This window comes from Rhinopithecus bieti, unplaced genomic scaffold (assembly GCF_001698545.2).
Source record: "Rhinopithecus bieti isolate Rb0 unplaced genomic scaffold, ASM169854v2 scaffold_82461, whole genome shotgun sequence".
In the NCBI taxonomy this organism is placed as follows: Eukaryota; Metazoa; Chordata; class Mammalia; order Primates; family Cercopithecidae; genus Rhinopithecus; species Rhinopithecus bieti.
This window is the reverse complement of record NW_016830244.1, coordinates 179642-207516: the sequence shown is the minus strand read 5'-3', so window position 1 is coordinate 207516 and position 27875 is coordinate 179642. Positions and strand designations below refer to the sequence as shown.

Genomic DNA, 27875 nt, shown 5'->3' with positions numbered 1-27875 from the left:
AGCTTCATGGAGTTTCACCCTATGCATGTGCAGATGGAGAGCCAATCAAAGACCCTAAAATAATTTCTAGAACTCTTTCTCTATATAGTTCTCTCCTCTCTGTTATTCTGTCTCACAAATTCTAGCCACCTCAGCTTTCCTGAGTTCTGATCTTGGTCACCTCAACCCAGTAAGACAACTGGGTTCTGTATTCTCCTCTCTCTCTCTCTCCCTCTCTCTCTCTCTCTCTCTCCCCAACTCTGTCTCTCCCATAGCCCAAAAATTGCCCCTGGGCAGAAAGCTGGGGCACACTTAGAGGCTCACCTCATCTGTTTCCCTCTCTCAGAGATATCAGTCCTGAGCTGTCTGTAGTCCAGTATCTGAAATCAATTGCTTTCTCTCCAAACAAGATGGCCAATGTGTACACGGGATAGGCATTGGGGCCCTGGGCGCCAGCTGGGGCCCGCTGGGCCCACCCAACTATTCTATTTGTCCAGTTTCCTAGTATTTACAGTGCAATGATGGATGTTACTCCCTTGTGATCAGAATCAGAAGTCTCAGGAAAATATATTTTAGCAAAAAATCATGAGTTCACACTGATATTTCTGTTATTTCTATAACATTTCAAATGTTATATTGTGAAGTTTTAGCTTACTTTTTAAATTTTATTCTTGTATTTCTTTTATTTTACCTTAAAATCTTAGTTCCTAATAGGATTAACATAATCCTATAGTATACATCAAATAATTTTGAAATAGTAGTATCAATATTATTACCAACAATAAGGCCAGGTGCAGCAGCTCATTCCTATAATCCCAGCACTTTGGGAAGCCAAGGCAGAAGGATCTCTTGAACCCAGGAGTTCAAGATCAGCCTGGGCAACATAGTGAGACCCTGTCTCTACAAAAAAAAAATGTAATTATCCAGATGTGGTGGTGTGAACATGTAGTCCCAGCTACTCGGGAGGCGGAGGCAGGATCATGGGAGCCCAGGGGTTTGAGGCTGCAGTGGGCCATGATCATGCCACAGAGTGAGAACCTTTCTCCAAAACAAAACCAACAAAACCAACAAAACAAAACTCCAGAAACCAATAAGACTATTGCATATAATTTGAAATTCCTTTTTGCCTTTAGAGTAAGTGCCACTAAAAAAGAGGAATCAAAGTGCACTATTATAAAATTCCTTGATCTTGATGTAATTCTGTGTGTGTGTGGTTATGTTGCTAACTTAGTATGTGGTCTAATTCATTTCTTTCTTTTTTTCTGCTGGTTCCTTGATCTTGGGCTAATTCATTTATTTCAGAGTGTTTTCAAGTTTTAGGAACTCATTTTTTCCCTTTCTAAAAATTTTTTAGTGATCCTCCCCCACCCCACAAAGATACGGCCTCACTATATTTCCCAGGCTGGTCTCAAACTCCTGGCCTCAAGCAATCTTTCTGCCTCAGCCTCCCAAGTAGCTGGGATCACAGGCATATGAGCCATCACACCTGGCTTCCTTTTACATATAACTTTATTTTTCAAATGGTTGAGACATTTACATGATTCCAAAGTCAAAATCATGTGAGATAACACTCAAAGAATTTTTGCTTCCATCCCTTTCTTCTTACCTTTATTCCCTCTCTGCCTATACATAGTGAATTCAATCAGGTTTTGGTTTAATCCTTCCAGAGTTTCTTTTTTTGTTTGTTTATTTTGAGACAGAGTCTCTCTCTGGAGTGCCGAGGCGCGATCTCTGCTCACTGCAACCTCTGCCTCCCGGGCTCAAGCGAGTCTCGTGCCTCAGTCTCCTGAGTAGCTGGGATTACAGACATGCACCACCACACCTGGCCAATTTTTGTATTTTCAGTAGAGACAGGGTTTCACCATGTTGACCAGGCTGGTCTCGAACTCCTGACCTCAAATGACCCTCCTGCCCTCAAATGACCCTCCCGCCCTCAAATGACCCTCCGCCCTCAAATGACCCTCCCGCATTGGCCTCTCAAAGTGCCAGGATTACAGGCATGAGCCACCGCACCCGGCCTCTTTTTGTAAATATAAGTAAATACATGTTTGCATACATATATTTACATTGCACCCCTTTCTTACACAAATATGGTATACTATATGCAGATTGTAAACATTCCTTTTTTCACTTAATAATATATCCTAGAAACCACTCACTCTCTGCACATAGAATTCTCTCCCTCTCTCCTCTGTGCTCTGCTCCTCTCCCTCTCTCTCCTACAGTCACATAGCACTACTCCATTGTGTGGCTGGGTCATGGTTTGCTCAACCGAACCCCAGCTCGTTTTGGGTTTTCCTACAATGAGGAGCCATCCCCAGCCCCCTGGCTATCCCCACCGTTACTGCTCCCAAGTTCTCAGGAGGGAAACTACGGGTGAAGGGTGGCAGTTGTCCTGCTGGGGTCAAAGGTCAGATACGGGGCACCCAGAGACATTTGCTAAGCAGACTCACACAGGGAGATGGGGTACTTCTTAGAAGGTGACATTTCTCTTGCTGAAACCTGATCTATTTTTCCTGTCAATGCAGGTCTGGAAACAGTTGCCACATCTAAAGGCAGTCGTGATATATAAAGAACCTCCTCCAAACAAGATGGCCAATGTGTACACGGTATGGGCAGTGGGGCCCTGGGCACTAGGTGGGGTCTGTTGGGCCCACCCAGCTGACCTAGCCTGCCTGTTCCCTACATCTGGCTACAGATGGAGGAATTCATGGACCTGGGGAATGAAGTGCCCGAGGAAGCCCTGGACGCCATCATTGACACCCAGCAGCCCAACCAGTGCTGTGTGCTAGTCTACACTTCCGGCACCACTGGGAACCCCAAGGGTGTGATGCTGAGTCAAGACAATGTAGGACAGATGCCTGGTGTGGGGCTGGGCAAGGGGGGTTATGGGTGAATCTGGGCCATGGCTTTGCCCCAGTAGCCCCTGGGAAAGCTCCTTGGGCCCCCCTGCTCTAGGAGCTGGGATAGGTAGAACAGCCCATCAGTCTGTGGCCCAGACTGAGCCCAGCAAGGGGGAGGGGAGGCCTGTCCTGGGGTTTTCAGAGCCTGCAGAGATGCCACAGGGGCACCACACTGGGGCTGGCCCTCAGAATGGCCACAGTTGTGAGCACCGCCAGGGCTGGCTTGTGGACACTGCTGGGATCCATCTGCTTGTCCTCCAGATCACGTGGACAGCACGGTACGGCAGCCAGGCCGGTGACATCCGGCCGGCAGAAGTCCAGCAGGAGGTGGTAGTCAGCTACCTGCCCCTCAGCCACATTGCTGCCCAGATCTACGACCTGTGGACAGGCATCCAGTGGGGGGCCCAGGTCTGCTTTGCTGAACCCGACGCCCTGAAGGTCAGTCTGCCTTTACTGTGCGTCCATCCCAGCCCGTGTGCCAGGCCACGTCCATGTGTGTCCGTGGGCCCTGAGTGTGCATTTGTGTGTGTGCTGTTCCTGTGCATGTATCAGTCAGAATTCTGTCAGCTGCAATGGGCACAGCCTGACTCAAATGACCAAACAAGAAGGTAAACTGGGTCGGACGTGGTGGCTCATGCCTGTAATCCCAGCACTTTGGGAGGCCAAGGTGGGCGGATCACAAGGTCAGGAGATCGAGACCATCCTGGCTAACACGGTGAAACCCTGTCTCTACTAAAATACAAAAAATTAGCCGGGCGTGGTGGCGGGCACCTGTAGTCCCAGCTACTTGGGTGGCTGAGGCAGGAGAATGGGGTGAACCCAGGAGGCGGAGCTTGCGGTGAGCGGAGATCGTGCCACTGCACTACAGCCTGGGCGACAAAGCGTGAACCTGATGCCATTACATAAAGTGGAGTGAGAGTGGTTCACGGGACTTGTAACACGATCAAGTACGGGTGTCCTCAGAGTATCACCAGATGGCTACAGCCCTTCCCTGAATCCCAGCCTCACAGGATATACCTGTTCTTGGGACCCTTATTTTAACTGTGAGGAAAACGTTCCCAGAAACCCCCCAGCAAGTTTCCCTCCACCAGCATCTCAGTGTCCCAAAGTGTCACCTGTCTGTTCTCAAACCAAATGCTGCCGAGGGGAATGGGATTCTTGTGTCTGAGTTAGACTCATGGAGAGTCGCCACGCTCAGGGCTGGGATGAGACTGAGGTCCTTCTGAAGCACTGGCTGCCTGACGGTTGCCTGACGGCTGCCTGACCGCTGCCTGCCACCGGGGTTCTGTGAGCAAAAAGCGAGGCGACAACCATTGAGGAAACAGTATGTGCCATACCTTGTGTGCAGGTGTGTGTGGGTGCCCGTTGAGCATGTGTGTGCCGCCGGCATGCCTGGCTGGTGAGAGGGGGCCCCTGGGCCCCAGCTGCCCCCGACCCAATAGGGCTGCCTCTTCCGGTGTGAACAGGGGAGCCTGGTGAACACGCTGCGGGAGGTGGAGCCCACATCGCACATGGGGGTGCCCCGGGTGTGGGAGAAGATCATGGAGCGCATCCAGGAGGTGGCGGCTCAGTCTGGCTTCATCCGGCGCAAGATGCTGCTGTGGGCCATGTCGGTGACCTTGGAGCAGAACCTCACCTGCCCTGGCAGGTACAGAGGGCCCACGGGCAGGAGGCCTGGGGAGGCAGTGCGCTGGGTCATAACCCAAAACACAGTGAGGGTCTGATAGGCCATGCCTGTCCCGGCTCCAGTGGCCGGGCAGCTCTGGAGACCCCATGCAGATGCCCCATCAATGACGGGGCTTGAGCTCCTATGTGTTTCCCAGGGCCTGCTGGGGAGAGTCGCTCCACCTTTGGATTCTGACTGGGAGGACTAACTTGCTTTCTCTGAAGTGAAATTCACCTCCCTTGGAGCAGCTCCTGGCACAGTCTCCTGAGGTCTTCTGTCCTCAGTAGGTGGCTGGAGAAGGGGCCACAGTGATGACGACTTGGCCTTTCCAGCCTTTTCAGCATCCCAAGTAACCCCTCAGATGTCTCACCCTTTCTGTCTTTCTATAGCTTTTAAAATTCCCACATAGTTCTATGGAGGGTCAGTGATATAAATCTGGCTTGGTTTCAATTTAGAAGTAGTTTCCATTCCCCATGTGTCTGTGAAAGGGTATGTTTCATGAGATGTGTGTACGTATCTGAGCATCCACAGTTTCATTTGCACAGACATGAAACATGAACATGCATGAACAAAGCAATTGTGGGCTTCACTGGGGTCCGACGTTTGTACATGTGTATACACGAATACATACTTCAAGTCTCTGTGCATGTGTATTTTGTGTGCAAAATGGCATGTGTCTTTGTTGTTGCCTGTACACCTGTACACAGCTGAATCTGTTTGACTTCCTGATTCAAGACACATTTGCACACAACCATGTGCCTGCATACCCACATCTGCATCCATGTTCATGGGCAGGTTCAATATTCAAACCAACCAAGTGGAACAGACAACTGGAATGGCCGAGCCAGGGTGTTCTCACTGAATACCACCCTTTTAGTGTGTGTGTGTGTGTGTGTGTGTTTGTGTGTGTGTGATTTCTTCCGTGAACCATTCTCCCTGTCCCACCAGCGACCTGAAGCCCTTCACAACCAGACTGGCAGATTACCTGGTGCTAGCCAAGGTCCGCCAGGCACTGGGCTTTGCCAAGTGTCAGAAGAACTTCTATGGAGCAGCCCCCATGACAGCAGAGACACAGCACTTCTTCCTGGGCCTCAACATCCGCTTGTATGCGGGCTACGGCCTCAGTGAGACCTCAGGCCCCCACTTCATGTCCAGCCCCTGCAACTACCGGCTGTACAGGTGAGTCTCGAGGCTGCTGCACACATGCACACCCATGCGCCCTTGCTGGTACTCCTTTGTGTCTGCTTGCTGAGTGCCCTGGGGACCACCTTCTCTTTGCAAGCCAGTTGGGTCCCAGAGACCTGGCCACTGGGCTATGGAGCCCCTGAGAGCCAACACTGCCCTCTTGGGCCAAGTCCCTAGCTTATCCTCCTCAGTCTAGTGGGGGTGGCCTCGGCCACTTTATTGTGTGAGTCTGTGGTTGAAAACAGCCTGCACAGCCCAGGTGTCCCCTGACCAGGGGTCTACCTCTGGAGCAGTTTTCCTCTGGCCCCTCCCTCTCATGGCGTGGGGTGTGCTCCAGCATGTTCTAGGAGAGTGGATGGCCCAGGGGCCAGCTAGGGTAGAAGTTGAGGGGACCAGGCCAGCCTCCTAATGGGCGGTGAGGGCAGTCAGTTCTGGGGAGTGATTTGCAGGATCATCAGTTATGATTAAATATCTCCTCTCCCTGCCAGCCTATCACAGTGCTCCAAGTTCTACCATCACCATTTCATTTGTTCCTTCCTTCCTTCATTCCCTAAAACTCTTAAACTGGCTCTACCTTTCAGCTGTAAGTCCCCTGTTAAAATACAAAAGCCCTGTGAGGTGATACCTTCTAGCCATCAGTGAAGACTGAGCTGTTGGGACCCCGGCTCCCCAGTGGGGGCTTGGAGGAGACAGCTCCCTCTGATCAGTCTCCTGGCCCCTCCCTCGACAGCTCAGGCAAGTTGGTTCCCGGCTGTCGGGTGAAGCTGGTGAACCAGGACACAGAGGGCATTGGTGAGATCTGCCTGTGGGGCCGCACCATCTTCATGGGTTACCTGAACATGGAGGACAAGACTTGCGAGGCCATCGACGAGGAAGGCTGGCTGCACACGGGTGACGTTGGCCGACTGGATGCCGATGGCTTCCTCTACATCACTGGGCGCCTCAAAGGTGAGCACCCCAGGCCAGGCGCGGTGGCTCATGCCTGTAATCCCAGCACTTTGGGAGGCTGAGGCAGGCAGATTGCCTGAGCTCAGGAGTTCAAGACCACTCTGGGCAGCACAGCGAAACCCCATCTTTACTAAAAACACACACAAAATTAGCTGGGCGTGGTGGCATGCACCTATAATCCCAGCTATTCAGGAGGCTGAGGCATGAGAATTGCTTGAACCCGGGAAGCAGAGGTTGCAGTGAGCTGAGATCGCCTCGCTGCACACCAGCCTGGGCCATAGAGTTAGACTCTGTCTCCAAAAACAAAAACAAAACAAACAAACAAAAAAAGGCAAGCGCCCTGGACAGCTGCAGTGGGGTGGGGGCAGGAATTCCACTGCCACCACTGTTTATACCAGCTGCTGGTCTTGAACCTTTATTAAGTGTCACGCACCTTTAGTGACATCATTTTATTTACTCTACTCTCCTATGGGGCACGTACTATTAACCTTAACTTGTTAATGAGGACATCCAGAGAGGTTAAGTAACTTGCCCAATGTCACCCAGCTAGTAAATGGTGGAGTTGGAAATCAGACCCCTAGAGAAACAAGGCAAGTCTTTCCAGAAGATTCAAGAGCGTAAGTATTATGTATATTTATATGCAGACACAGATGTGACGGGGAATAGCATGCAAATTGGATATAAAATTTTAAATAAGACAAACTTCCCACAGAGACAGGTATAGTTGGGGATGCCTCTGTGGAAGGATGTTCTGCCTGCTTCACCCAAGCTGGTGTCATGCCCGCAGCACCCACGTGGGAATCCCGCACCAGGGCTTCATAGGGGAAACTGAAGCTAAGTGAGTGGGGAAACTACTTTGTGGACATCATGTAGGCAGTGTGCGACCGTGCCTAGGCCCCAGCTGATGGCCATGGAGGCTTGACCACCCCAGGGAGGGACAAAAGGTCGCAGTGGCGTTTGGGCCCTGGGATGTGCAGGCTGGTGAGCCCTGGCAGGTACCCTCCAGTGAGACCCCAGGAGTGACAGGTGGCTGCTTGGATGTGCCATGGGCGCCGCCTAGTGTGCCTCTTTGTAACGGCAGATGAGGGGACCCACATCCCTGCACGGGGGAGGATAGTAGCCAGAAAACCAAATTCAACCAGAGCGGGCCCTCCTTTTAGAACTAGTATAGTGAGAGGTAAGGGTCCAAATAGTTTTTCTCCAAATACATATCCAACTGACACGGCATCCTTTCCCCATTGCCTTGCAGTGATACCTTTGTCCTTTATGAAGTGACTGTCTATGAGAGGTCTATGTGTGGACTCCATTCTGTTCCCTTAGTCTATTTGCCTATCTGTGCACCAATACCCAGTGTCTTAATTTCTATAGTTTTATGACAGGGCTAGATATCTGGCTTAGCCCTACAACCTTGGTCGTCTTCTTCAAGATGACCTTGGCTATTCTTGGCCATTTTCATTCCCATATGAATTTTAGAATTATTGTATGTTTCCTCAAAAACTGGGTGGAATTTTGATTTTGATTTCATTGAATCTATAGATCAATTTGGTGAGGAAAACACATCTTTATAGTATTATCTCTTCCAATTCACAAACATGATAAATCTCTCCATTTACTTAGGTCTTATTTTATTTTATTATTATTATTATTATTTTTGAGATGGAGTCTCGCTCTGTCGCCCAGGCAGGAGTGCAGTGACGTGATCTCGGCTCACTGCAAGCTCCACCTCCCAGGTTCACACCATTCTCCTGCCTCAGCCTCCCGATTATTTAGGTCTTTTTAAGTTTCTCTCAATAATGTGTTATTTATTTATTTATTTATTTATTTATTTATTTTTGAGACAGGGTCTCACTTTGTTGCCCAGGCTGGAGTGCACTGGCATGATCTCAGATCACTGCAACTTCTACCTCCTGGGCTCAAGTGATCCTCTGGTCCAGCTTCACCCTCCCAAGTAGCTGGGACCACAGTTGCAAGCCACCACACCTGGCTAACTTTTTATTTTTGTATAGAGGGGTTTTGCCATGTTGCCCAGGCTGGTCTTGAGTTCCTGAGCTCAAGCCATCCTCCTGTCTCAGCTTCCTAAAGTGCTGGGATTATAGGTGTGAGCCACCACATCCATCCTATGTTTTCTGGCGTAGAGATTTTTGCACATCTTTCCTTATATTTACTTCTAAGAATTTTTATGGTATTTTAAATAACATCACTTAAAAGTTTTTTTCAGCTCAGATGTTGCTGCAAAAAAAATTTTTCTCTTCTATTTGTTTGCTGCTGGCATATAGAAATACAACTGCTTTTTGCATATTGGCTTTGGATCAAATGACCTTTTGTGGATCATTTGATCAGACCACATATTCAATCCAGTAGTGTGTATATTCTTTTGAATTTTCTATGGACACAACGATATCATCTGCAAATGACAGATGAATTTTTTTCTTGCCATATTGCACAGGTTAGGACCTCCAGGATAGTGTTGAATAGAAATGGTAATAGTGGTCATCCTTGTTTTGTTCCTGATTTCAGGGGAGAAGCATTCACTATCTTATCATTAGTATGTTTGTCTGGGCACAGTGGCTTACACCTGCAATCTCAGTACTTTGGGAGGCTGAGGCAGGGGGATTGCTTGAGCTCAGGAATTCAAGACCAGCCTGGGAAACATAGTGAGATCCTGTCTCTATTTATTTTTTAAAAAATTATTAAATCTTAAAAAAAGTATGTTTGCTGTAAAAATTTTTAGATGTTCTTTATCAGATTAAAGATGTTCCTTTCTAGGCTTAGTTTGCTAAGGGTTTTTTTTTAAATCATTTACTAATGGTAAAAGATGCTGGTGAGAATGCAGAGGGCGGTGGTGAGGAGAAGAGGGCAGGAATGAGGTAGCAATGATGAGGCATATGTGAGGAAGGCTGGGTTTTTGTCTTCTCGTATTTCCAGAGTCTGTCTTTTCCTCTTCATCTGACTTCTGCTGTCCTAGACAAACCCTGATCATCTAGACACTTGCCATGGCTTCCTCTCTAGCCAGCCTGCCCCCTGAATAACCACTCTTCACCCCAGCTACCTACCAGAGTATCCTAAAACTTTGATCTCACACCATTCAGTGATTCCCACCTGCCTGCCCACAATCCAGCTCCTGAGCCAGCACTGGAAGCCTCTGAGATCTGCCCTACTACTCTCCAGCCTCTGCCTCACTTGCTACCTGCAGTTCCCTTAAGGCCTGTGAGCTTCTGCTCCTGTCCTGCCCTCTGCCTGCCAACCCCATTCATGTTCAGCATGCAGCTGGGCCTGATGCTTCCCTGCCCTGGCCCTGCAGCCCCTGTGCCTCCCTCTGTCTCGCTGCCCCCCTGCACTGTGGGCTCCTTGCAGCCATGGACAGCCTTGTTCTATTCTGTGCCTGATGTCAGCACAAGACCTGTGCACAGAATGTGGCCAACTAATCTTTGTTGAATTAGATAGAAATGAGGGACAGGAGTACAGTCTCACTAAAATTAGTCAATGTGCATTCGTTAAATTTATTTTATTTAATTTATTGCCATCTAGCCTAGAAGTAAGCCATCATTACTATCAGAGAACAGCAGGCTAGGGCACTGAGTGCCTGGCAGTCTGTTGGACAGAAAGAAAGAAGGGGAGAGGACCTTCCAGGGAGAAGGGCGCAAGCAAAGGGAGAGGCATCCTAGCAGGGCAGGTGAGAGCATGGGCTCTGGAACTGGACTGGATTTAAAATCTTAGCTCTGCCACTTACTAGCATGTGAGCTTGGACAAGTTACTGAATGTCTCTGTGCCTCAGCTTCCTCATCTGCAAAACAAGAGTGTCTGCTTCATTATAGGTTTATTGTGACAATTAAATGAATTACTCTATGTGAAGTGCTTAGCATGGTGGTGAGTGCTGTGTGAGTGACAGGGATGGTCACTTTGCTTAAGCAAAGGCAGGGAAGGGAAATGACACGGGCTATTTGGGACCAGGAACTGGGGCTGGCAGAAGGGGACATGGATGAGATGCCTGAGCAGGCTGAGTCTTGGACGACAAGCTGAGGAGAGGGAACCCTGGGTGAGCATTTGTCATTGGGGTGCTGCCACCAGCCCCCCAACAGGTGTGAGTTGCTTTGGAGGGCCTGCCACTGCTTCTTGGCTCCCAGAGAAGGGGCGTCTCCAGCTGTGCTGCCTGCTGTGCTGAGGTTTCCGGGCTGTGGCTGAGGCTTGGGTTGTGGTTCAGCTGGGGCACCTGGACTACATTCTGTGCCGGGGGCCTGGCCTTGCCTCCCCAGAATTAATCATCACAGCTGGTGGGGAGAATGTGCCCCCTGTGCCCATTGAGGAGGCCGTGAAGATGGAGCTACCCATCATTAGCAACGCCATGCTGATTGGGGACCAGAGGAAGTTCCTGTCTATGCTGCTCACCTTGAAGGTGTGTCTGGGGGGCTCCAGCTCAGAAGGAGCAGCCAGTGAGGGGGTCTGTGGGTCTGGCTGGCAGCCACATTCAGCACAGGGCACATCCAGATCTCATGGCTTCATTTTGGAATGACTCAAGTCCATGCTGCCTGCACTGTTGGAGCAACTGTGGCATGCGGAAATTCCTTCTGTCCCACATAAGCCACCGTGATGATCCTTTACATGTTACTGGCACTTTCCCGTTTACAAAGTGCTGCTGCCCTCCCTCATTGCTCTCTGCAGGTACTTGAGCCCCAAGGTGGCAGACAGGCAGGAGTTATGGTCCCTGCTTTATAGACAATAACGTCACTGACCGAGCCCTTCTAATTATCAGACCACTGCTCCTTCCACAATAACACGAGGCTCAACACAGTAGCAGCTACTCATTCTAGAACCGTCTCTTTGAAACAGAGCTCACATGATTCACACCCTTGCAGATAGCAGTAAGACCTCCTCCAGGACCAGGGCTTACGTCTTGTGGGGTAAGGCTTGGTCCTCATCTGATCTCTGGCTTTTCAGTGCACTCTGGACCCAGACACCTCTGACCCGACTGATAATCTGACTGAACAAGCTGTGGAGTTCTGCCAGAGGGTGGGCAGCAGAGCCACCACAGTGTCCGAGATCGTAGGGAAGGATGAGGCCGTGTACCAGGCCATCGAAGAGGGGATCCGGAGAGTCAACATGAATGCGGCAGCCCGGCCCTACCACATCCAGAAGTGGGCCATTCTCGAGAGAGACTTCTCCATTTCAGGTGGAGAGTTGGGTACGTTTTTTCTTTTCACCGTTGCAACGGCTGTGTGGGAAGGCAGAGGCCATGGCAGTGCCTAGGAGGTGCCTGTTATGAAGCAGCCATGGCAAGGAGAAGGTCATGGCAGGAATCTGGGTGATACCCATCTACTTCCTGTTGGAGGACACTGATGGCTCCATGCATGGGCTTGTGGTTATGTGGAACCTGTTGAATGTATAAGATATGTGCTAGAACTTTCTTTTTTTCTTGAGATGGAGTCTCGCTCTGTCACCCAGGCTGGAGTGCAATGGCACGACCTCGGCTCACTGCAACCTCCACCTCGTGGGTTCAAGTAATTCTGCCTCAGCCTCCTGAGTAGCTGGGATTACAGGCATGGGCCACCATGCCCGGCTAATTTTGTATTTTTAGTAGAGACGTGGTTTTTCCGTGTTGGTCAGGCTGGTCTCGAACTCCCGACCTTAGGTGATCTGCCAGCCTCGGCCTCCCAAAGTGCTGGGATTACAGGCGTGAGACACTGCACCCGACTGATACGTGCTAGAACTTTCTAATCTGAACATGACATTTAACTTGGCCGTGACTATGGGACTATTTTCCCCTAAAATCACAATGGAACTACCAGGCCAACACCAAGGCCCTGTTAATGTTCAGGCTGGAGTCATGTGGTTCTAGGGGTGAGACTACTATGATCTTCTGGAAAGTCAGCTTGTGTGATAAAGGGCTAAGGCTGTTCTGGAACACTGCCTACAGAACCAGGAGAGGGCTCTGATGCAGCCTCAGCTGAAGTCACTCTTGGCTGTAGCCAAGAGATGTTCATGGGGTGTTCATGGAACAGGGTAGGTAGAAATGGTTATGCCAGTGTGATTCCCTCAAATTCATTAAGGCTGAACCCAGATGCAATTGTCCACAGCAATGCTGAGCTGCAATCAGAGACCTTGAGCTTCTCTGACTGTCTGCTGCCAGCACACTGAATGCACGGTCAGACAGACAGAAGATGTCCTCGCTAAGTAGTTAATACAATGATTTTAATGCAGAAAGTTTCCAGTTACACAGTCAAGAGTGAGTTAGGCACTTTAAGCTACCCAGGACCTCAAATCAGAGCTCTTTCAACCTTGTTTTTGAGGGGGTAAATCAAGTTCAAGAAAAGGAATTAGGGGAAGACCTCTCATAAAGACCATGGCAGAGGCTCCCCGTAACCTGGATATCCCCTGCCCCCATCACAACCATCAAAGCATAATGTTGTATGAACATGCAGAGGTGATGTGTACTAGTTATCTAATACATTGCTGTGTAACAAATGACCCCAAAAATGTAGCAGCCTAAAGCAATAAACATTTATTATCCACATTTCTGTAGCTCAGGAATCCAGGAACAGCTTAGCTGAGTGGTTCTGGCTTGGCTCTCATGGGATGACAGTCAATATGAGCCGGGTACAGTCACTTGCAGCTGAGGGTCCACCTCCGTGCTCACTTACGTGGCTATTGGCAGGCCTCAGCTCCTTGCTGGCTGCTGGCCAGAAACCTCTGTGTGTGGGCAGTGGGCCTCTCATGGCTTCCTGTGTGTCCTCACAACATGGCAGCCGGCTTGCCCAGGAAGAATGGTCCAAGAGAAAGCCCAAGACAGAAACCTAGTCTATTTTTTTATTGCTTCAACAATTTATTCATTCAAGAGACAGAACAAATAAATCCATTTCAGAGAAAATGGACTGAGGATCAAAACTGGGTGCAGGTCAAGGATAAGGCAGATGTAGCTTATACCACTTTCCTATGTATATAAAAGAAACTGCAGTCTTTTATAACCCATTCTCAGAAATGACATACCAACCCTTCATCTATACTCCACTGCCCACAACCAATAGTATAACACAGGAGACTACACACAAGCCATGTGAATACCAGGAGCCATCACTGTCTTGGAGGCTGGCTACTGACTGTCCTGATTATCTGGCCTAATTCCTGAGTTATATATAGGACTCACTGAGTGTGAGTCTTTACCACACACATTCTCAGAATTCTCAGAGAATTTCTCACTCATTTCTTCTCATTTCCCTTTTAGGTCCCACGATGAAACTGAAACGGCTCACAGTTCTGGAGAAGTACAAAGATATCATTGACTCCTTTTACCAAGAGCAAAAAATGTAGTCAGGGCCCATGCTTGCAGTTTCTACAGAATAGAGGGCAGGCGTTCCGAGCCTCTTCCTGAGCCCCATGTCTCTTCAGTCTGGACACAGGCATTTCTGGCAAGTCTGTTAGATCTCCAGGTCAGGGCACAGCACTGGCTCCACATTTACCAGGTCTTACGCCAACAATAGCTGACAATTCCGACAAGCTTCACGTATGGGTAGTTTTAATTCAGTTTAAGTATTGCTTTTTGTTCAGGTGACAAATGAGGTCAACTCTCCTTCCAGAACGAAAGGGCTGATAATTTTGGCCTTAGTTCCAAGTAGATTAAAAAGCTGCTAGCTCACATACAGGACAGCCAGCAGCAGGCTGTGGAGGGGGTGGGAGGGAGATGGCTGACACTGCTCGTGTGCGCTGCAGGAAAAGCAATCAGTTACAACTTACCTAGCGACCTGACTTACTCTGGAATCGCGGTGGGCATCGCCGACCCTATTATTCCATTACCAGGCACTCCTCTGCCACACACATGCCAACTGACTTGATGCTTAATAAAACTGCTGCTGCTGGTTTGATTCTATTTAATGTATAATTTGAATATTAAACCTTTTAACAGAACTGTCAACAAGGACCTGATTTTTTTGTCAATTGAGCAGGTGGGACCAGTGCAGACAGTAGTGGGTATTTAAGTCACAGGACCGTGCACAGCAGGCGTGCGAGTGACCATTAGTGCCCTGGAATAAACAAAGGTGCAGGATGGCATCAAGTGGAGCATTCTCATAAAAACAGCCAACTCTACGTTAGCCTGTCGCCACCAGACCACCCCACTTCCACCCTGAATATGGGAAGCAGCCATTCTCAGTAGCAAGCTGAGCCAAAATGACCGAAGGCATCTGAACAGGAAACAGGTAGAGAAAGCAAACATCTCAATCAGTTTTGGAATTCTTTATTACTTTGAACCCAAGAGCCACTGATAACTAGCTCAATCCAATGAAACACAGAAAGCAGCAGCTTAAACAAAGGAAAATACATTTAAGATTATAAGTCTGGTTACAAGCTTAAAAAGTTACCCAGGCAGGAATATCATTGCTAAAAAAAAAAAAAAAAATCCCCTTGTGACCTGGGTACATTTTGCAAAGCCACAGGTTTGCAATGTTACACAAGGGCCAAGGGAGGTCATGAGTTGTCTTTGGTTGTGGGGCCAGAGGGTAACTGTTCATGAAAATAGTGAGTGTCTGAAGATTAAGAAAATCATGCTGCAGCAGAGGATAAGGGAGAGGAAGGCAGGAAGGGAAAGGAGACACCTGAAGGTCAAAAGCTGAGCCCAAGCCTAAGCCCAAGCTCAAGCCCCAGCATGGCACAATTTTGTGAATTAACTCAGGCTGAGTCGCCTCCAGTCTTTGGAATGTCATCTTGTACTGCTGATGCAGAGGGCAGTAATTGGTGCTCTGGGATAGGAGAAGGGGCAGTTGTTGAAATACGAAATTAACAGTCAGCATCCCGAGTTCCTCAATTGGAGCCAAAATACATGTGTTCAGGCCTTTAAGCAGTATCGCCCCCAGAACTACCAGCTGTAGTGTGGTCCATTCCCAAACAGCAACGTGCAAGAATAAGTTTACAATACACTCAGCCCTTCTGGCTTAAGATCAGGGGCTCAGAGGCTGTGACAACTCATGATGCTGAAAATGTATCCAATGAAAATGAAGTACTAGCTCTCTGCTTCATTAAAAGCTCTTGGAAAGAATATTAAATCTCAAGACAACAAAATAATTGAATGCGCAATACATTTGTGTTTTTGTATCCAATATATTATCTTTGTCATTAACAAAAATTATATCTCTCATTATATATTTCAGGGATCTGAAGTTTTATTCATAATCAGTAATTTCTGTAAAGGACAAATCTGTCTCTATTTGTTTCAATATCAATCCTAGAAATAATACACATTCACTCTTATTTGGATGTGACCTTCCCAGGAAATTTTCTCTTGGTCGCCCATTTAGTTTTATAAGTAGTGTCCATTTCTTGTGCTATTACATCAATATCCGTTTTATTTCCCATTATGTTTTCAAACAACCAAAGAAAATAAAGGTTTTCCTTAAAAAGTCATAGACATTTTCCCCTCTTATTAATTCCTTGTATCCTGGGATATTTAACAGCTGAAGATAAACTATTTATTTTAACTTAAGGGTGTAAAATGGGTTTAGAATAGCCAAATGATTTAATCCCACTCAGAGTTTACCAAAAAATACATTTACCAGGGTAGACACTTTAATAATAAAACAATGCATGGAAAGTTCTTTGAAACAAGACCCCTAGGGGGACCATCCACTCTGCCATTCTTTTGCGCAGATTTCCATTATAGCCCAAGACCAGATCTAAAAATGTACTGTCAAGAAACAAGCGAACCAATGCATACATACGTAGGTATTCTAAATAGAGGTTTATGTGGTGTCCATTTAGAGTGACTGATGCAAATACCAGTTGTAGAAGCATTAATCTAAATCTTTCACTCGGCGACAGATTTCCTCTGTGAAGTCTGAGCATTTTGCATTGCCTCCCAAATCTTTTGTCAAGCTCTGAGAAAAGGAAAAAGCAAAAATAAAAGATGTATCCACAAACTAAACTAAACCAAGAAGATTTTAAAGCCCTCAGTGAGATGCCACCTGGGCAAGTTTCTTGGCTGCTCTTTCATTTAGTTCCTCATTTCCAAGTGAGGAACCACTCCACCACCATCTACCCAGCCCAGGAGGATCGGGATCCAATCTCATAGTGTATACATCGCACTACGCAAAGAATAAGGCGCTCTTGATGCAAAGGGAGGCAGGGAGCTTTACCAAAATTTTCCCTTTGTTCACACAATGGATCCTAATACAGATTAGTTGGTCATGGATATTTAAATAAAAGCAAATCTAAACAAGAAGTTTCATAAAAATCCTTGGGAAATATGTCTCAGGAATAGACCTGAGACATATTTTGATCTATTTTTGTTTTTATTATTATTATTTTTTGAGATGGAGTCTCACTCTGTTGCCCAGGCTGGAGTGCAGTGGCACGATCCCAGCTCACCACAACCTCTGCCTCCTGGGTTCAAGCGATTCTCCTGCCTCAACCTCCCAAATAGCTGGGATTACAAGTGCATGCCACCATACCCAACTAATTTTGTATCTGATCTATTTTGTAGGCTGGGAAACAAATACGAAGGAAATATTTAAATCACTAACTCTTTTTTTAAAAAAAAAGAGATGGGGTTTCACTATGTGGCCCAGGCTGGTCTTGAACTCAGAGGCTAAGGTGATCCTCCTGCCTCAGCCTATAGCTGCCAACTACAGGCATGCACCACCACAGCTGCCTAAATCATTAACTCTTAAACCTCCCTCTTTAGGAAAGAAAGCCTCCCATACAACCGATCTGTTCTACCAGCTTATCCTTTCTTTCCTGCATACAGACCCCAATATATTTAATTCTCTTTATCTTTCCATCCTACACAATAAAAGGGCTCACTGTGTAATTCAGGCACCTCTCTACTGGGCTGTAGATTATAACTTCTCAAATATAACTTTAAAGAATAAGAAAATCATATGACCTCCAATGTGATTATCAGGCTGTTAAAAAGAAGCCTGAATTTCTTGTATTTTGGCTTCACGATATAATTTCAAATTACAGAATTCTTTTTAAAAGAAGGGACCAACTTTGAAGATACTATGCTAAGTGAAATAAGCCAGACTTAAAGGACAAATGCTGTATGATTCCACTTACATGAGGTACCTAGAGTAGTCAAATTCATAGAGACAGGAAGCAGAACGGCGGGTGCCAGAGGATGGGAGGGGGAAGGGAAAGTTACTGTTTAACGGGTGCAAAGTCTCAGTTTGAGAAAATGAAACTGATCTGGAGATGACTGACGGCGATGGTTACATTACAATGTGAATGTACTTAACATTATTGAACTGTATACCTAAATATGGCTAAAATGGTAAATTTTATGTTATGCATATTTTCACAATTTTGTTAAAAGGACGGGATGAGTCTTCAAGTGCATTATCTCCTCTCACTTTGGAAATAACCCGCCACACTTCTTCCACGGGCCACAGTTGCTTACGGAGGCAGAGAAGCTTGTTGGGTAAGACCCAGACTGGGTGTTAATACCAACTTGGTCATTTAGGAGCTGTAAAACCTTGGACAAATTATTTAATCTCTCTGTACCTCAGTTTCCTCATCTATAAAATGGAATTATAGCATCTATTTCAAAGAGTTATAGAAAAACTTTGCTGAGATGATATATAAAGAACTTACAAGTTGCGTGAGTATTCAATTACTATTAGTTACTACTTTTATAAACCTTCTGGATTGCTTTTGTATTATAGATGCACATAGCGTGACATATAAGACTATTGTATTAGAGGCACATCTGCATCTGTATCTGCCACTAGATCCCCAGCTCCTTGAGGCTCAGCATGTTACCCTATTCATCATGTTATTCTTCACACCTTATAAGGTACACTCAATACACGTTTGTTATGAAGAGGAAAAAGTTGTCTATAAAAATCAATGAACTTGGCTGGGTGCAGTGGCTCAGGCCTGTAATCCCAGCACTTTGGGAGGCTGGGCAGGAGGATCACTTGAGGTCAGGAGTTCGAAACCAGCCTGGCCAGCATGGTGAAACCCCATCTCTACTAAAAATACAAAAATTAGCTGAGCGTGGTGGCACACACCTGTCATCCCAGCTACTAGGGAGGCTGAGGCAGGAGAATCGCTTGAACCAGGGAGGTGGAGGTTGCGGTGAGCCAAGATTATGACACTGCACCCCAGCCTGGGAGACAGAGCAAGACTCTGTCTCAAAAAAAAAAAAAAAAAAAAAAAATCAATGCACCTGGCCAAGGTCACACAGCTAATAATAGAATAACTGGGCATGTATCTGATGCTGGCTCCCAAATCACTGACCTTTCCACTGTACACTGATGTCTTGATGTCAGATGTCAGTGCTTCTTAACTTTTTTTGGATGAAATACCTAGATCCTCACCTCAGAAAATGCACACATGTGCACACATACCCTGTTCAATCTGGGACCCACATTAAGAATCCTTGTTCAACATCAAATGCTTGGGCCCGTGTGAGAACTATTATCTGTCACAGTCCCTTTCACTCAGATACAACACATGGAAGCAATGCATTTTACCCAGCACAAGTAAATCAAGATTCCTGTTACCTTTCCATCCTTAATTGTAGCAAAGCATGCGGCCTCAATTCTTGCAGCATGGTCAAAAAGTCCCATGTGGCGCAACATCATCACGGCACTGAGCAGGAGGGCTGTGGGATTCGCCATGTCCTTGCCTGCAATGTCTGGAGCTGTCCCATGAACCTACACATCGGGAAAAGTAGCATCATCAGGGGAGAGGCAAGAACTAACAGTCTTCTTCTGGGAAAGCTGGAGTCTTAATCATCTTTCCTCAGCAATAGAAAATATGCACTGAAAGCTACTGTGTGCAATTCATCTGATACGGACTGAAGAAATAAAATCTGGGTTGGGCGTGATAGCTCACACCTGTAATTGCAACACTTTGATAGGCCAGGAGGATCACTTGAGGTCAGGAGTTCAAGACTAGCCTGGGAAACATAGTGAGACCCCATTTCTACAAAAAAATTAGAAATTAGCCAGGTGTGGTGGTGTGTGACTACAGTGCCAGCTACTTGGGAGGCTGAGGCAGGGGGATTGCTTAAGCCTAGCAGTTTAAACCTGTAGTGAGCTATGATCACACCAGTGTACTCCAGCCTGGGTGACAGAATAAGGACCCAACTCAAAAATAAATAAATAAATAAAGACTTGGAGCAATAAAGAGCTAAAGTAATTTTTTTTAAGTATAAAAATATAGACCAACAATCTTTTTCAGTCAATTTTTGGTAAAATATTTTAAGTAAGGAAGGATACATAACAAATACCTGGAGGGAAATGAAGAGATAAACCAAACATATATATATGTACATATAACAAACACAGGCTGGGCGCAATGGCTCACACCTGTAATCCCAGCACTTTGGGAGGCCAAGGCGGATGCATCATCTGAGATCAGGAGTTCAAGAACAGCCTGGCCAACATGGTGAAACCCCATCTCTACTAAAAATATAAAAATTAGCCAGGTGTGGTGGCACACACCTGTAATCCCAGCTACTTGAGAGGCGGAGGCAGGAGAATCACTTGAACCTGGGAGGCAGAGGTTGCAGCGAGCCAAGATCGCACCACCGCACTCCAGCCTGGGTGATGGAGCAAGACTCCATCTCAAGAAAAAAAAAAAGCATCATTTTGTTTTGACAATTTGAAAAATGAATTAAAGCGTACTTATACAGATAACTCCTCCTGCGTTCATACACTGTTCTGACCTGAATTCTGTTTCAGGTGTCAGGGTCCTTACCGACTCAAAAATTGCAACCCCATTGGCTCCAATGTTGCCACTTGGTGTCACACCAAGACCTCCGATCAATCCTGCACACAGGTCACTAGGGGAAGAAAAGCATTTCAAAGAATGTTTTGAAAAATAAAACATCTCACCTAGCACCCAGATTTTAGTTTTTAATTATCATTCTCCACTAAAAGGAACTAGCGTTCCTTGGATAAATGGCTGATTCCAGGGCTAAGGTTAGGAAAATACAGATGAGCTTGAGCATCTTACTGTGTCAGAAAGCAAGGCAAGGTTCAAAGAACGAAGGGCTGTGTCTAAAGGACACAGGAGACATGGTGAAGGGATCCCCACCAGCCGAGTTAGGACAACCTAGGCATCAATATTCGTGATTATGATGATGGATATATCACTGAATAAAACAGAAAACCATGTCCACAGCCAGGCTCAGTGGCTCACACCTATAATCCCAGCACTTTGGGAGGCCAAGGTGGGCAGATCACTTGAGGTCAGGAGTTCGAGACCAGCCTGGCCAACATGGCGAAACCCCGTCTCTACTAAAAATACAAACATTAACCAGGTGTGGTGGTGTGCACCTGTAATAATACCAACTACTCAGGGGGCTGAGGCAGGAGAAACACTCGAACCTGGGAGGTGGAGGTTGCAGTGAGCCAAGATTGCACCACTGCACTCCAGCCTGGGGGACAGAGCAAGACTCTATCAGAAAAAAAAAAGAAAGAAAGAAAAACAAAACCATGTCCATATTGACAGATAAACAAGAAGGAAAAACATTCTTACAGTTGTGTGCCAACTCATAAATATAGAAAAAATGGCCTTAGAAAATCACCATTTGGCCAACATCTTATCTCTCTCTCTCACTGTGTGTGTGTGTGTGTGTAAAAGAGAGAGACAGAGAGAGGCACAAAGGAGGAGAGGAGGAAGAGGAAGGGAGGAAGGAGGAAGGGAGGGAAAATGGGAAGGAGTAATAAAGTAAATGTGATAAAATGCTGACATCTGGGGAATGTGGAATCTGGGTGTTGAGTACAAGGGAATTCTTTGTGCCATTCTTACAACTTTTCTGTAAGTCTGAAATTATGTCAAAAGTTACCAAAAAATAGTAACAACGACCACCCACCTACCTGGCTATACATAACAAAACCTTGAAATCAATCAATCAATGAAACATTTAAAAACTGGGAAGAGTGAGCTAATGATTAGGGAGAAAGAGCCCAGTGATGATTTGGCAAATAAATGAAGGAACAAGCCACCCAACATGTAATAATTCATATCACAACCTGAATTGTTAGAATTCAATTCATACGTTGTAACACTTTATTTTATAATACTCAATTGAAAATGTTAAGCCATAATTATGTTAGGATGTTTATAAGTAAATTATAGGCTAAAATAAAAAGGTTGCAGCCAGACTCACCTAAGGATGTCTCCATACAAATTTGGCATAACAAGAACATCAAATTGGGAAGGATCTTGTACCATCTACAAGGAATACATTTGTGCATTTAGTAATCAAAATCTGCATCCCCACAACACACACACTATTCACCATAAAAAGTAGCAGGTAAGTGTGAATATATACTTACATTCAAACATACTGTATCAAGGTACATCTCATTAAATTTAATATCTTTACAGTTTTCTGCAACTTCCCTGCATTTTGTAGAAAAGCCCATCTGACATCCGCCTGTATTTAATCAAATAAAAACTGCTGAAAAAAAAGTCTTACAGAAAGAAAAGAATCAAATCAAAGAAGTAAAGTAAGTTCGAGAAATTTAAGTTCCAGAAGCCAAGCTACCTGATCTCAATTACAATAAAATTATTTCTTAGGTAGTTAATAAAATATAAGCTGAAAATGTCTTAGGATCCTTCTGAAAGTATAAAAGGGTAAAATATAAAATAGTTTGATCATAATAGAGAAGACTATATTTTATAGTGTTGTCTAACAAGAATGAAGAAATATCCACTAATATTATTAAAACTGCTTTCAAAGGTTAACATAATAATTTAAATAGTTTTACTGTTTTGCATGTTCAATGCTTCTCTTAGGTTAGGAAAACTGTTAACATATTCAGAGGACTTCAACAGCCTCTGGATGAGAATTTAAATGGGCAGAGTAACACATCAGGTATTGTTAGCACTACTTTAAGCCTCCCACTATTCCACTTCTAAAACGTATGCTATGTGGCCTCTGCTGATGGCCCCAGCATCTGGGGACCCAGAGGCTCCAGCTTCCTTTCCTGATAACCCTCAGTCCCTCCTTGAGCTTCCAGGACCTGAATCACCATCCCCTCCTCATTTGCTCCTGTCATTCGCCCAGTGAGGCACAGTAAACAGGAGACTCCAGGCCGGGCACAGTGGCTCATGCCTGTAATCCTAGCACTATGGGAGCCCAAGGCAAGTGGATCAACTAAGGTCAGGAGTTTGAGACCAGCCTGGCCAACATGGTGAAACCCCATCTCTACTGAAAATACAAAAATTAGCCAGGCATGGTGGCATGGGCCTGTAGTCCCAGCTACTCGGGGAGCTGAGGCAGGAGAATTGCTGGAACCTGGGAGGCAGAAGTTGCAGTGAGCCAAGATCGCGCCGCTGCATTCCAGCCTGGGCAACACAGACTCCGTCTCAAAAAAAAAAAAAAAAAAAAGAGGAGACTCTGACAGAAGAGAGATGTTGGATCTTTGGATTGCTACAAGGTTCTTTTTCAAAGATATTAGGAATCAAGGAGCAAGCTGAAGAGGAGAAAGAGAGGCCCTGTCACTGCTCTCCCACAACAAAGCAAGATGGGGTGCCAGTCCCCGCAAGGAGCTCACATGATGTTGGCTTTGTGCACCGCCGTGACGTTGCTCCGGTGGTTGTTCCGCGCATACTCAAAGGCAAACTCAGCAATGCGCTTGCTCGCCCCCTCGGTGATGAGCTTGATACTCTGCACAACTCCATCAACGATCTGCAAGAGAGGAAGTCCCGCCTCGCTGGAAAGCGTGTGACAGCAACGCCGTGGGAGACAGAGGGTGGGGAGTAGACAGTAACATTTGTGGCAAGCCTGCACAGTGCCAGCTAGCATGACTAATCACACACACTGCTATGTCAATGGGGTTCATATAACTCCAGCCATAAGAGGTATTACAAGCCCCGCTGCACAGATGAAGAAAGCTAAGATGCAGGGACAGTCACCTGCGGAAGAGCATACCTGTGAAGTGAGGGATTCAAAATTCAGAGGGCATATTCCCAAGCTTGTGACCTGAACCACCATGCCTTACATCTGTTTGAGTACTGTCAGCCAGACACCCAGTACCAAGACAAACACCCACAACTCCTCACAGAGATAAAGCAGTTCTGTCTCTGGGGTCCCAGATGCACAGAAAGCAGCCCAAGCAGGAATAAAAAGGAATGTGGAGTGAACATACCACATGCTCAATTCCACTGTATTCTCCTTCTGTGTTCTCTCGAATGGTCACAATATTTACATCGGTGTAAGGGGTTTTATAGCCTTCGATAGAGACACATGGTCGAACATTTGCGTAAAGGTCAAATGTTTTGCGCAGCAATAAATTCATAGATGGGTGACCGGCTGCTATTGGGGTCTTCAAAGGGCCTGTTATACAGAAGAAAACTCAGATGACACGAGAAGGCATTCTGGTCTCACGTGTGACCTACTAACCCACCTAGGCTACCTTGTGAAATGTGTTCTGCCTCTAATTCACTCTCTACCTGAGACTCAAATGAAGGAGGAAAACTTCCTCATGGGAGCTTTCTGAAATATGAACTGCATTTCTTATCTTAAGAACTTCCTGAGGATCAAGCATTGTAATCATGTGCTTGACATGATCTAACCTTTACCATCAACCTGTACAACAGCAACTCTGTTACTGTCATTTGAAAATGAAGAAAAAAGAAAAAATAAACTAAGAATAAAAAGTTTGCCCAAGCCTTCTAGCCAGTAAGTAGCAGAGATGAGATTCAATGTTGGTTCTGTCTGTGGTTTTAAAGCCTATGCTTGCCGGGTGCGGTGGTTCAGGCCTGCAATCCCAGCCCTTTGGGAAGCCAAGGCAGGCGGATCACTTGAGGTCAGGAGTCCAAGACCAGCCTGGCCAACATGGGGAAACCCTCTCTCTACTAAAAATACAAAAATTAGCTGGGCATTGTGGTGCGTGCCTGCAGTCCCAGCTACTTGGAGGCTGAGGCAGGAGAATGGCTTGAACCTGGGAGGCAGAGGTTGTAGTGAGCCGAGATCACGCCACTGCACTCCAGCCTGAGCGACAGAGCAAGACTCTCAAAAAACATAAAAATAAAGCCTATGCTGAATTTAAATCTACCCCATGCTAGTATTTTTGAATCATGGCCTTAAACATGTATTAATTAAAATAATGATAAAAATGTAGGCCAGGCACAGTGGCTCAGTCAGGCCTGTAAACCCAGCATTTTGGGAGGCAGAGGCAGAAGGATTCCTTGAGCTTAGGTATTCCAGATCAGTTTGGGAAACATACTGAGACCCAATCTCTACAAAAAACTTTTTTGAAAATTAGCTGGGCATGGTGGCACACCTGTAGTCCCATCTACTTGGGAGGCTGAGGTGAGAGGATCGCTTGAGCTCAGGAGGTCAAGGCTGCAGTGAGCTGTGATCACACCACTGCACTCCAGCCTGGGCGACAGCGAGACTCTGTCGCAAAAAATAATTAAAATAAATAAATAAATATACAAATGTAAAAATTAAGCAAAAGATACATATAGTTCAAGATTAAATAGAGATACTGTTATTTGGTATCATCCAGTAATACTTTAATGCTTTTACTGGGGGAAAAAAATATCTCAAATGAATAAAGCATCTTACTGTGAGTAGTTTCTTCATAAAAGAACAGCTTTACTTTCACAGAAGGCCAGGCCTTATTCAGTTTAAATGCATAAATTTTCAAAACTATGTAACCCCTGTAGCGAAAATCTATAAAAACCCCGGTCTCTACTTCAGTGCTACCTTTCAAGCCCATCTTGTTCTTATCCATGGACTCTTTAGCCTCTGAAGGGATCATCCACTTTCCTCCGGGTCCTTGAATGGCAGTGACGTTCCGCTCCTCCCACTGAATAGGTGCCTAGATGCCACATTACAGAGCAGTGAGCTGGAGAGACTTAAAGGAAACTGACATTCATACTGCAATGATGAACAAACTTATTCAACTTTCAACTTTGTTTTTGAGACGGAGTCCCGCTCTGTTGACCAGGCCAGAGTGCAGTGGCACGATCTTGGCTCACTGTAACCTCCGCCTCCCAGGTTCAAGCGATTCTCTTGCCTCAGCCTCCCGAGTAGCTGGGATTACAGGCACATGCCACCACACCCAGCTAATATTTTTTGTATTTTTTTTTGTAGAGATGGGGTCTTGCCAGGCTGGTCTCGAACTACTGACCTCAGGTGATCTGCCCACCACAGCCTCCCAAAGTGCTGGGATTACAGATGTGAGCTACCATGCTCAGCCCTTTTTCAACTTTGGATGCGACTGCTAAAAACAGTAAAGGTCCAGAAAGTTCCTGGCATGCAAGAAGAGATGTCATTCTCTAGCAGGCCCAGAGGAATTCTCCACATTACCTGTGCCCAGTCATCACTCCCAGCCACCACCTGCCCACTTATTTTTTTTCACAAGGGCTCTTAAGAGTGGCTATAATTAGAGTATCATAAAGAACAGAGGAATATGGTTCACAGAAGCATTATATAGTACTGATACATGGATGAAACTTAAAAACATCATGCTAAGTGAAAGAAGTCAATCATAAAAGACCATATAAGATTCTATTTATATGAAATGTCCCAAATAGGCAAACCTATAGATATAGAAAGTAGATGAGTGGTTGGCTGCCTAGGGCTGGGGAGGAAAAAGGGGGAGGAGGTAGGGAGGGAGAGAGACAAAATGGGGAGTGACTGCATAGGGTATGGGGTTTCTTTTTGGGTGAGGAAAATGGTCCAAAATTAGTTTGTGGTGATGGCTGCATGACTCTGTGAATGTACTAAAAACCACTGGATTGAAAGGTGCATTTTATAAGGATGACTTAGGCCCGGCGTGGTGGCTCAATGCCTGTAATCCCTGTACTTTGGGAAGCCAAGGTGGGTAGATCACCTGAGGTCAGGAGTTCTAGCCCAGCCTGGCCAACATGGTGAAACCCTGCCTCTACTAAAAATACAAAAATTAGCTGGGTGTGGTCGCGGGCACCTGTAATCCCAGCTACTCGGGAGGCTGAGGCAGGAGAATAGCTTGAACCTGGGAGACAGAGGTTGCAGTGAGCCAAGATCACGTCATTGCACCCCAGCCTGTGCATTAAGAGTGAAACAATGTCTCAAAACAAATGAAAAATAAAAATAAAAAATAAAAAATAAATAAAAGGATGAATTATATCTTGATAAAGCCGTTTTTAAAAAACAATATTATATTTTAAAAAATATATATATAGGCCAGGCCCGGTGACTCACAACTGTAATCCTGGAGGCCAAGGTGGGCAGATCACCTGAGGTCAGGAGTTCAAGACCAGCCTGACCGATATGATGAAACCCATCTCTACTAAAAAAACAAAAATTAGCCAGGTGTGGTGGCATGTGCTTGTAATCCCAGCTATTTGGGAGGCTGAGACAAAAGAATCACTTGAACCCAGGAGGTAGAGGTTGCAGTGAGCCAAGATCGCTCTATTGCACTTCAGCCTGGGCAACAAGAGCAAAGCTTATATATATGAAGTATAGAAATATATATATATGAAGTATAGGAATATATATATATATAGGAGTATAGGAATTATGAAATCCAAATCAGATTCCATATATATATATGTATTGCATAACCTATGAATGTACCAGTTGAAGGTATAAACAAACATCTCTTTCTGTCTACCTACATCCTTCATGTGTGTACACACACATTTAACAGCCAGCACACAGAGCATGTCCTAGGACAGAAGTTCAGAGTCAGACACAGTGCTGGTCACAAGCAGCTTACAGCTGAATCCACTTACAGAATTTTAAAATTATCTACCTGTATCAAAGGCTCAGCTGTTAGAAGTAATAACACTCCATTCTTGATAACACATCAAAAACTTTATTTTAAAGAGATTATTTCAAAAGCGCCTATATAGATTTTGAAACATCAATTCTAGTCTTTTTTTTTTTTTTGCAAAAGATGGGTGATTTGGCAGGGCTTAAAAGATCTCAAACCCAAGCAGGACTTAAAGATCCACAAATACTACAGTACTACTTTGATTACTTTACATATAACTGATGCCAATGCAGGAGTTTAAACTATCAACAATAGAAGCAGCCAGCCAGGTGCGGTGGCTCACGCCTATAATCCAAGCACTTTGGGAGGTGAAGGTAGGAGGATCGCTTGAGCCCTAGAGTTCAAGACCAGCCTGGGGAATAGAGCGAGACAGGAAGGAAGGAAGGAAGGAAGGAAGGAAGGAAGGAAGGAGGGAAGGAGGGAAGGAGGGAAGGAGGGAAGGAGGGAAGGAGGGAAGGAGCGAAGAAGGGAAGGAGGGAAGGA

The 27875-nt window shown here is 45.9% G+C and overlaps 2 protein-coding genes across 5 annotated transcripts in view; one reads left to right on the top strand and one right to left on the bottom strand.

Moving 5' to 3' along the window:
• ACSBG1 (acyl-CoA synthetase bubblegum family member 1) overlaps positions 1–14584 on the top strand; it is a 65387-nt gene extending 50803 nt beyond the window's left edge. For 2 of the 4 annotated variants that reach the window (XM_017865336.1, XM_017865337.1), the window contains 9 exons: positions 2508–2588; positions 2678–2827; positions 3144–3320; positions 4349–4530; positions 5497–5727; positions 6464–6681; positions 10935–11074; positions 11617–11860; positions 13898–14584. In XM_017865336.1, the coding sequence (XP_017720825.1) occupies positions 2508–2588; positions 2678–2827; positions 3144–3320; positions 4349–4530; positions 5497–5727; positions 6464–6681; positions 10935–11074; positions 11617–11860; positions 13898–13983 (1509 nt within the window). In that variant the 3' untranslated portion in view covers positions 13984–14584. The other 2 variants (XM_017865338.1, XM_017865339.1) reach the window with 2 other exon arrangements.
• A 1743-nt stretch (positions 14585–16327) lies between these two features.
• Positions 16328–27875, bottom strand: part of IDH3A (isocitrate dehydrogenase (NAD(+)) 3 catalytic subunit alpha) — a 24787-nt gene continuing 13239 nt past the window's right edge. The window contains 9 exon segments of the mRNA XM_017865335.1: positions 16328–16538; positions 19167–19319; positions 20368–20452; positions 21785–21849; positions 21954–22032; positions 22034–22054; positions 23178–23311; positions 23772–23959; positions 25337–25451. Coding sequence (XP_017720824.1) covers positions 16455–16538; positions 19167–19319; positions 20368–20452; positions 21785–21849; positions 21954–22032; positions 22034–22054; positions 23178–23311; positions 23772–23959; positions 25337–25451 — 924 coding nt within the window. The 3' untranslated portion in view covers positions 16328–16454.